The sequence below is a fragment of the Echinops telfairi genome, unplaced genomic scaffold (assembly GCF_000313985.2).
Source record: "Echinops telfairi isolate 266 unplaced genomic scaffold, ASM31398v2 ScPeMD7_4;HRSCAF=17, whole genome shotgun sequence".
In the NCBI taxonomy this organism is placed as follows: domain Eukaryota; kingdom Metazoa; phylum Chordata; class Mammalia; order Afrosoricida; family Tenrecidae; genus Echinops; species Echinops telfairi.
In genome coordinates, this window is record NW_022103900.1 from 27,530,990 (window position 1) to 27,541,930 (window position 10,941).

At 47.5% G+C, this 10,941-nt stretch overlaps 1 protein-coding gene across 1 annotated transcript in view; it reads right to left on the reverse strand.

Annotated features, from left to right (window-relative positions):
• Positions 1 to 10,941, reverse strand: part of KIF5C (kinesin family member 5C) — a 187,093-nt gene that overhangs the window by 38,419 nt on the left and 137,733 nt on the right. The window contains exons 12-14 of the mRNA XM_004703832.2: positions 10,755 to 10,930; positions 3,175 to 3,243; positions 1,527 to 1,733 (exon numbers count right to left, since the gene is read on the reverse strand). Of these exons, the coding sequence (XP_004703889.1) occupies positions 1,527 to 1,733; positions 3,175 to 3,243; positions 10,755 to 10,930 (452 nt within the window). The remainder of the gene's footprint in view (positions 1 to 1,526; positions 1,734 to 3,174; positions 3,244 to 10,754; positions 10,931 to 10,941) is intronic.

Genomic DNA, 10,941 nt, shown 5'->3' on the forward strand with positions numbered 1-10,941 from the left:
ACTGCACATACCTTATTTTGAAGTAAAAAAACAAATGGGGCAAAAACACCCGGCGGGCCAGATAAATGTCCTCGGCGGGCCGCATGTGGCCCGCGGGCCATAGTTTGAGGATGCCTGCTCTAAGGCCTACAGAAGCTAATGCAAAGGCATTTCTGTAATTCTTCCATGTGCAGCGGTTTTACTAAAGCACTTCTTAAGGATCTGATGAAAAGTGGACTCTAGATCCATATTACTTCTTCCGAATGACAGTAAGTTCAGAACTCATTAAGTTCTATCAAATGAAAAATGCTTCATGGTTTTCAGAAGCAAATAGCACCAGAGGTCTTTTGCAAAGAATACCGTAGAAAAAAACTAAGCAGAGAGAATGGAAGTCTCCCCCTTTTCTAAGTGGTTTCTGAATGCTCTCCGCCGTCACCACCACTTCTTATGTTTAAAAACCATTGCCCAGAAGTAGTGGTTTCCATCTTGGAAAGCCATCAGGGCAGTCTTCTTCCACAAGGTTGGATTTATGGCGTGAAGAGCATTTCCTATTAGCGCTCTGGCTAGCAGATTAGAGCTTTCCTGAACCATCTGCTTGTTCTTACTACCTGTGAGGACTGGATGTTTTCCACCACACAGGCTGGGCACAATCCCATGATGCCGGGTCATTGGGCAGAAGTGCCAAGGGCAGCAAGTTACAGCCACTGCATTCCCTTCACCCCCATTCTCCTAGTGGAAACGGGCAAAATGGACACGTCTGAACCCAGGCCACCTTACCAAACACTCACTGGCCTTGCTGCCACAAACTCACGGCCCAGAGCCTGTAGCATCATTGACCGCGATGACCTGGAAATACGGGTATGGGCCAGCTGGGGCGCTGGCTGAACACAGTGAACTTCAGACCAATGGGCACAGCTTAGCCCTGGGCTTCTGAAGCTAATAACTGAGAAGGGGCCCTGTGTCTTTAGAAGGGGGGTGAGCAAGAAAAGTGAAGGGTGTGCCTTCCACGGAGTTCCCACTGTTGCCCATAAATAATAACCTTCCAAGACTTATGGAGACTGGAGGACAGGCACAGCCCATGCAAAGTACTTTCCATAAACTCTCACGTAGCCACATACGTGAGCACATGTTATTATTCCCATTTGTACAGGTAAGAAAACTAAGACGTGAGACATTTAAATGTCTCTAAAGCCTAATTGAATAAGTGACACAAAATTAACGACAGAGACTGGTGACATTGGAGTTTTAGTATTTTGTTGTTGATTTTGTTTGGGGCTTTTGCTTGTTTATTTGGCTTGCGTTCCCTGACACTTCCACGAGACCTGCCGGTAAAGCGTTACGCATCTTGGTTGTGACGTGCAGTTCTGACATGTGTGGGAAAAATTCAACTTGCAGATTATTTCAGTTGTTACATCTAAGTTTAACCATTCAGTCAACTGCCTCCCTACAGAATGTCTGCCAACAAAAGTCAAGACATAGGCAGGAATGGAGAAGAATTTCCTGAGGTTGCCAAGGAAGTCCCGCCCCCTAGACATAAATGCTCCAACCGTTTTCTGGGCCAGCTCATCCGTCAGCTGTTCATTGGCCCTGGTCTTGTCCTCCACTTCCTGTGACTTCTGATCGTAATTGACAGCCAGCTCCTCCAGGGCCTGAAGGACTTCTTTCACCTCATCTTTGGCTGCCTCGTTTTCAATCTGGAGACGAGTCAGCTCCTCCTGGATTTTCTCATAGTCTCTTCTTGTGGAAGCCAGAAGCTGGGGAAATGAGAAGGCATGGAGCTAGTGGATCTACTGGTCAATATTTATCTTCTGTGCTCTAGCCAAAATAAAGTAATTACATATATAAACACAGAAGAAAACAGATTGGATGCTAAATTTAAAAAAAAATTATCATTTCAAGTCTGTTTCTTTTCTAAAGCTGTGTGGGATGAACTCAAAACATGTATTACATATAAAATAGCTGGTTGGTTAGTCCTGTGAAACACAGGATGGTGGGGGTGGGGGGTTATCATCTGAGGATAGTACGAATGCGTATGTGGCTTTAAAATTTATCAAAATTTCACAGACTTAACCAAAATGGTGTCAATGAGTCCTCCATCACTTTCCACGTACAGGTAGCACTGCTGTGTGTTAGGATACATCCCCAACACCAGCACGCGTTAAGAGCGAATGCCTGCCTTTTGGGGTGATTTTGTCACCTCTGGTCTTTGCTTTGTCTCCTTTTCTGATTTCCTCATCATACACACATCTTTGACCAGAGAAGTACAAGGGAAAACCTATGAAAAGTTTAAACTCCACCAACAAGGAGAGTTGATCACGGGCAGTTGTACTCAGGTTGAAAATGCCGAAGAATCAAGAGGAAGAAATGGGGGGGGAAAATGAAGAAATCAACAAAATATAAGATAGAACTCAATCAAATACAAGTAATCCAAACACAAAAGGCACAAATTATCTCCCTACCAAGGAGGGGTGTTTGGGCACGGGGCAACATCCTTGACCCGGAGAGACAACGGGGAGCAGAGAGGAAGAAGAAGGGATGGTGGCGGAGAAGGCTGTGTGGGTGGGAAGGCCTGGCACGTGAATGTAAGCCACATGCTGTCACTGCCTCCTGTGGCCCAGTCCGCAGCAGTTTAGTAAGGAACCATTCAAAAGCACTCAGGTGGAACGCAACAAGAGAACGGCAAATCGACTATTTGACAGATGGCTCTCTGCTATTTGTTTGGGTTCATGCTTTAAAAATACTTGGCAGAAAAGTGCAAGGCAATAAAGAGGGTTACCTAAAACATTGATGGAATAGGACCCTCTGGGTCACTATTTCCAAAACTCCCTGCCTTTGACTATTGTACTTTCCCTGCAGGGCCGCACGAGGTAGTCTGAGGGCGCTGGGCAGAATCTTCCTTGCCCAAGTAGCACGCTCCTGTGCCTCTGCTTTTCAAGGGCCAATCGCAGCCATCAGCCACGCACGCTCACCACCTCAGATGTCTACAGTCAGGAGTTTTAGGGCCTCAAACTGGCTACAACCTGCATTGCACATTCATCAGGAGGAAATCTTCCAAGAACCTTTCTCATACATCAATGCTTTTTTAAAAAGGAAAACTCCTTTGCAAATGAAATTTCCGGAACAAACTTCAGTAACAAAGAGCAATTGAAACAAAAGATTGTGAAGGTTTGGGGTTTCTTGTAATGGCGTGTTTACCTCATCCTGGTCCAGCATCTGTCGCTTTAGCTTTTCCGCCAGCTGGCTCTGCTGGTTGATTTCATCGTCCTGAAAGGAAACATCACGTTTATTTACTTATGTTTTGGTTATATCAACTTTGATAGCCGCTTTCCATACGACAGACAGTCAGATGCCAGGATGTCAGCTAGAAGTTGCTAATCGGGTGAAGGGAGTGGTGGGTAAACCCCTGTACCCAGAGGGATTGGCTGGCTCTGGGGTCTGAGACTGCTAAAATACCTCACCCATCCACCTCTGTCAGGGGATGAAACATCTAGATAGACTGGGAAATGTATCTTACACATTCAACCCCAATCCTGTTCAGTAAAACATCAGCGAACGGAAAGGGACTTGAGATAACTCACTACCATCGAGGCGACGGCAACTACAGGACAGGGTAGAACTGCCCCTGTGGGATTCCGAAAGGGTCACTCTGCGGGAGTCGGAAGCCCCAGCTTTCTCCGTCAGAGCTGCTGGTGATTTTGAAAAGCAGACTTTGGGGCTCACAGCCCAATGCATAACCACTATGCCACCAAGGCTCCTTAGAGACTTCAGAAAGCCTCCCGATTCAAAGGCATTTGCAGTGAATTCCTGGTTCAAAAAGCAAGGGAGAGTAAGTAGATTCCCAGTCATCTGCTCTGTATTACATTAATGTCCCAAATCTTGTTAAGTATCCCAAATCTTATCAAATACAAATGCTGCTGCTTCAAACCTTTTACTCACAGAGCCTTTGTCAGATGTTAAAACATTTACCAGAGAATTCATCTTTGGTATTAACAGTTTCCTCTTGATTAGAAATGAATTCTCTTAGCAATTAAAAAAAACAAAACAAAACCCAAGTCTCATCTTTCTCCCTTGGAGTGGGTTTGAACCGCTGACCCTGTGGTTAGTAGCACAATGCCCAACTCAGCGCCACCAGGGCTCCTACTGCCTTCCTCACTCACTACCATCAAGTCCTTGCTGACTAATAGTGACCTATAGACTGAGTAGGACTGCCCCTGTGGGTTTCCCAGAGGGTAACGGTTACTAAGAGTAGAAAGCCCAGTCTTCGCCCATTGCCTTCCTAGCACGTAAAAGTAAGATGAAGCATTTTCACTGTAACAAGAAGGAACGTTTCTTGCTGACAGTCGTACACACAGCATGGGGAATGCAGAGGAACAGAACGGGAAGGAGAGAACTGGAAGCAATCAGCAAATGGAAGGACGCTGGCTCCCTTCTCTCATTTTCTGTCGTGAGATGCTGCTGCCACAAAAGCCAAGTGTTCACTGCCTGGTGCAAACCATTCTGACCCCACCCCATCCACCCCCAAAGTGGGCGGAGCAGCAGGCAGGCAGCGCCTAACAGCACGAGGTGCTCCACGGCCCCTGCAACCATTTGCACAAGCACAGGCAAACCTCTGAAGCGTCGTCTGAAAAGCGATCATCGAGAGTTGCACTGGCGGCTCCCTTTCTCATGGGAGAAGGTCCTGTTTAGTAACATTTCCGGGATCCAAGTCCCGGGCACCAGGAGGCACCGTCAGCGATTCCATCCTAGAAGTCTAGCCTTCCAGGCAGGGGACACAGGCCCAATGCCCGGCCAGTGATCCTCATGGGCAGCCACCACCCACCCTGTCACTGCATTCTCTGTGTTGCTCTGCTGCTAGACAGGGCCAGACTACGATGGGCTAGGAAGACATGCCTGGCCCCGACTTCGAAAGCCAGCCAACGAAAGCGCCCTGAAGGACAATGATTGGTGCTGGTGCGTGCGCCTTCGCCACGAGCAGGGGCCTGGCTCAAGGTTGGCTAACAACAGTGGCCGATCGCAAGCAGCAGGGCCAGCTCCCACTGACGGTACCCCTCTCAGTGCTGCTCAGGCGTTTTCAGCAGCAGCCCGGACAAAACCTGCACTTCCTGTCTTTTCCAGACATAAGAGGAGGGGTCAAGGGTCCGGGTCACAGAATTTCAATTTCCCATGGGGCCATTTCCTAGCCTGCCTGGTAGTGTCCACGCATACATTTGAATCCGATTAACTAACTGCCACAACCTGAGGCTTTCAGCGGGGCTCAGCAGTGCTGTAGCCAACGTTCCGGGGGCTGCAGGCCCTTTTCCTTGGGCCTCACTTCCCTGCTCAGGGAGATCCTGTTTCCATTGAACGTTGTACACCACTGTTTCCTCAAAAGGTGCACAACCTTCCTCTTCCTCCTCCGAGCACATTTCTGACAAGGGAAGGAAGGAAGGAAATGACCCAGAAGGAAACCAGTCAAGATACTGTACTCCTCCAACCGGGCTGATTTTGTAAGGCAGCGTTTCCCTTCTGTTTTCTCAACGCGCCCTCCAGTTAGCAGGGACAATGTTGTGTTTATGCCCCCCCCCCAGCCCATAAATATTAAATCATCTCACATAAAAGAATGAAAGACCCACGGAATTCAACATCAGGCGAGCCGCCACCTCTTCCCCAGGGTCATACAGGCAACCACTCCAAGTGATATAAATCACAAGAGAAGAAAACCTGTAGCAAAAGCTCTTTGCTCTTATGCGGCAAAGGCGCTCAATTCAAAGCCTGAGGAGACAGGCTTCCTCCCTGAAAGGTGACCTGTTGGGACGCGGTGCTTTCTGAAGTACAGTCCTTCCCCATCTGGAAGGATGAAGGATTGCATTACAAGGACATGTATCACTGGGACCATGGACATTGCAAAACGACCTGTACTCTGTATTAAGGTAGCTTCTATAAGGAATTACTTTAGTCTATTGAGATTTTTAGGGAGCGTTGGTGGCAGCGGAGGTTATGTATTGCACTGCTAACCACAAGGTCAATGGTTCAAATCCACTAGTCAGTCTGGGAGAGAAAGATGAAGCTTTCTGTTCCAGTAAACATTTACAGTCCCAGAATTCCACAGAAGCACTTCTACTCTGTTCTTCCAGACCAGTGTGAGTAAGCACTGACCTTGACTACAGTGAGTTTGGGGAATTTTGTATTGGAAATTCTTTTCTTTCTTTCTTTTTAATCATGATTTTGAAAACTTTCAGAATAAAGAGTGCTGTTCAGTTCATACCTATACACTCAAGTGCATTCCGTAGAATGTGTTCCAGCATGCTCGCTCTGGTGCTACTAAGATCTAGTTCAAGGATAACAGATTTCAAAGCACTTCTCAGAAAATATTTTTGGGCTGGAATTTCCATGAAATAGGTGAGTTGTCAACCGGCCACTAGAAACCTTTCTATTATACAGGTGTTTTTGTTGCGACACTAATCAGTGAAAGAAGATTCAGCTTACATTTCCACTTAAACTACAGCCCTTTCATCAGAGACCTACTTTAGGTATAACCCTATTGAAGAAAAGACACCAGGGGCAGGAGAGAGGCAAAGTGCCAACAGCCAACTTGTTCCCCTTCTCACTCTGCTTTTTAACACACACACCCTCAGCATCTTCACCCTGATACCACCCTGATAGGATACGGCTTCTCCCTTGTGAACCCCAAATCGAGAAGGCCAAAAGGAAGGAAGGGACCTGGTGTGTACTGAACACCTGTTTCTGCCAGAAGCTCTGAATGCCCGCGGCATCCTTTTGAAGTGCCTCATACCAAAAAAGGAGCCCTCGGGGTCGAGTGCGTTAGTGGGGTGGGTACCCAATGGCCTGCTAGCTGCTAACCGCAATGTCAGTAATTCAAACCCCAAGTCACTCTGAGGGAGAACGAGGAGGCTTTCTACTCCTATAACGAGTACCAGTTTGGGAAATTCACAGGAGCATGTCTACCCTGTGCCATAAGGACACTGAGTCAGAACTGACTTGAATTGTGTTTTTGGTTTGTTTTAGTATCCCCCCCACCCCAAATAAAAACAAAACAATTGTCATCAAGTCCTCCTCCACCCATGACGCAATGACCTTTGCAGCCCACGCGGAACCGCTCCTTGCGGCTTCAAGGCTGTGATGATTTGGAAGCAGATTACCCAGTCTTTCTTCTAAGGGACCTCTGGGTAGGTTCGAACCGCCAACCTTTAGATTAGTAGTTGAGCACTTAACCATTGGCACCACTCAGGGATTTGGAAGTAATGGGTATAGTCTTCATTTCACACACAGAGACTCTTCTGCAGGTTAGGCCATCCGCCGAGGTCTCAGCATTATTGAGTTGAAGGTCTGACTCTAAAGTCCGTTCTCTCTCTGACTTGGCAGCATGCCTTGAGGGAGCATTGGCCCTAGCCACTCTGGAAGGACAGCATGGACAGAGGGGAACAACTGGGGTGGACACAGGTCTTCCTTTCCCACCACATCTTAAACAGATTCATCGGGTTGACACGATCCTCATTTAGTAGGCTAAGCCCCAAGAGGCAGGAGCATCAGACCGGAAGCCAAGTGACACATCGCCTCATTCCAGCTTTGCCACATGGAGGTGATGCAGACGTGTGCCAGGCATGTAGCCACTCTGAGTGGTTTTCTCATCTAGACCCAGAGATGCTCAGTTCTCACACTGTGTCTATGAAGACATCAGGTTCCCATGTGTCCGTTCTCAGAATAAGAAATGGCCCATATCACCATAGACACACCTGCTAGAACCTTTGAGAAGAGAACAAAGAGAAATCCCACTGATACGACACAACTAGGCAGTCAGTCGGTGGTAGTTCCTAGATCTAACCCATAGCATACGGAGCCCCAGTGGTGTAGTGGGTTATTAGTCAGACTGCGAGCTGCAAGGTCAGCAGTTCAGAACCACCAACCGTGCGCTGGGAGAAAGACGAGGCTTTCCACTCCCATAAAGAGTTCATGCTTTGGAAACCCACAGAGGCAGCTTTCCTCTGCCCCCCCAGGGTCGCTATGAGTCCGAATGGCACAGTGGGAGGGAGGGAGTGCGTGCTAATGCCATTGGTGTCCCCAAGGGCTGAGGTCTCTGGGCTCAGGTCCCTCCCGGATCTCACAGTTTCATCCCGTGAGGGAAGAAGTGGCCGCTGTGGACCACAATTATTGACTGCGAAACATGTCCCTCACAGTGTTGCATGGCATATGCTAAAGGAAGATGATATAACAGCAAACTTTGTCTGGTCATCAGGAAGCAGAGACTCAGGCCGGTCCTGGCAGTTACCAGTGAAATGCCCCCGGACATGGCATTTTCACCTCTCCGAGCTCAGTCTGGGCCATGGTGGCACAAGGCTAAGTGCTTGGCTGCTAAATGAAGGGCTGTGACTCAGCTCCTGTAAACATTACAGCCATGGAGACCCAAGGACACAGCCTTCCTTCGAGTTATGGGGTCACTATGAGTCTGAACCATTTGTACAGCGATGGCTTTAGGTTTTTTCGTTCGTTCTGTCTGAGTTCAGTCCTCCAGGTTACAAGATAGAAACTAGCTTCCAAATTCTAATCTCAAATCCCGGAAAGCTCCTCCTGCCACCAAGATAAATAATCCCAGTTCCAACCATGGCCGACAGCTTCCCACAGAGAAAAGAATAGAAACATCAGGTTCACACGCCTCATCCAGGATTCTCTGGGGATTATTAAAAACGAGCCCATCGATTCTGAAATGAGAAGCGATCAAAAAAATCCAAACTGCGTTATGACACCTCGTTTACTGTTGAAACAAGGGCGCACCTCTGGGGAAATCGCATGGCATCCACCGCTCTCCTTACTATTGATCTGCTCCCCCTCTCTTTGAGGTTTGGCATAAAATGCCGATAGAAATGGGACGGGATGGACTAGAAATGGAAAGGGGGGGCTTCAAAATATTCGTGGGAAAACGGGATTCACAAAGTCATAAAAGAGACTGGGCTTCTTGGCTGGGCAGAGACTGGCAGGACCCCACCCCAGCCCTCAGCCCCCCAGCCCAGCCTGTGCCCTCTCCAGTCCGGCACAGAAACCACGTCCCTGTTAGACTCACAACCACTTAAGATCAGAATGGCAGCATCCACGAAGGGGCGGAGGGTTGGGAAAGAAGGGGGATGGGTATGGGAAACACAGGGGAAGCAGGATAAGCGATGGATGAGTCGGAGCAAAATGTGCCGACATCAGTGAATGGAAAGCAGAGGCTCTGCTCTGGAAGCCTTCACCTACATCACATGAAAAACTTCTTTAAACAAAAGGAAAATCAGGATTCAAATGTAGTGAGATTCCCCACCCCCGCAAGCTTTTGGAAATCCCTTCATATGCCAAGTGCCCAAAGGGCAATTAGCCCAGCATTCGTGGATATGAATAACTCTTATTAAAAGTGTTACCAGAAAAGTTGGATGACTGGAGTTCAACTGTGTCGTTATAATGCCAACTCAGTCACGGAAGCAGAACTGGCTTCCAGAAGGCCAGACTCTACACATTACCCCAAAGAAAGAGGCCTCTAAGATTACTGTAATGGCCATGTTAACATAACAAAGCTATTTCATCTAAGTCAGAGGGTCCCTAAAGCACTCTGAGCTAAATCACTGCAGGGTGGATTCAATCAGGCTAAAAATACCAGCCACCTTGATGAAATGAACTAAAAGGATTTAGAATATTCCAAGGGCAATATGCCGAGATCATATGAAATATCAATTTAATTTCCTATGCCTCTGAGATTCCTAACTCGACCTTGCATTGGAAGCAACCGATACACAATGCTCTCCAAGGTCACTTGCCCTCTGTTCTTATGCATTTACATGATTACGCAAGTCCCCAAAGTTTGCTGTAAAATTGAACATCTTGAATCAGTAGGATAAACTACTCACAGGAGAATGCTACTGATAACAGCTTCATGGCTAAGACAGATGTCATCAGATCATAGACCACTACTCCCAAATCCCAGACTCCAACCCCAGAGCTATTTATTCATTTCTGACTCATAACAATTTTTATAGGATTTCTAAGATGGTAAATCTTTATGGGTGTCCACAGTCTTATTTTTCTCCCAGGAGAGCAGTTGGTGAGTTTGAACCATTAACCTTATGTTTAGCACTCCAATGTTTATCCCACAGCACCACCAGGGCATCTCATAAGAGCCCCTATTAATGGTTCCTAAGAGACCTGGTGGTATAGCAGCTTATGAGTTTGGCTGTCAACTGCAAGGTTGGCAGTTCAAAATCACGAATTGCTAGTTGGGAGAAAGAGGAGGCATTCTGCTCCTCCAGGAAAGGTTTACAGCCTCTGAAAGCCACAGGGGCAGCTCAACTCTGTCGTGTAGGGTTCACTGTGGGTCAAAATGGACTTGATGACAATGAGTTTAATGGCTCCTAATTCGGGGCTTTGGGGTTCTATGATGAAGTATATGCTTTGTCAGCATTACCAACCTTGGCTCTATCGTCAAGTGTTCAGTCTACAGCTGGGAGTGTTCAGGGGTGAGGGACAGATCCAACAAAGAAATGCCGGGAGAATTAAACAAAAATCACACACATTCACACCTTCATGTAGTAATTAGCTCCCATGCCTCTACATACCAACACCCCACTTTTCCAATCAAGTTGTCAGTCCATGTGAATCAAGTGATTGAGCCTACCCAGTCAAGAGCTAGGGTTAGTATTAAGAAAACAAACATCCGTATCAACCCCAAGGGGCTGGAGGCTGTTTGTGGTCCAGAGATCAGGAGCTTGCTGTCTTGGTCCTAGTCCCAGAGAGAAAGGTAAAGCTACGACTACCTTATCATCCAGTTGTCTGTAGAGGCTGGAGATCTCGTCGTCGTACTTCTCCTTCTCCTCCGAGGAGATGCCAGCCACCACAGGAGCGATATTGTCTAGGATGGGAGTGTTATCACAGGGCTCCAAGTTCTTCTGGTCCTTGGCACTGATCTGTTCATCCTCAGGCACAGCTTCTCCTGCAAAACAC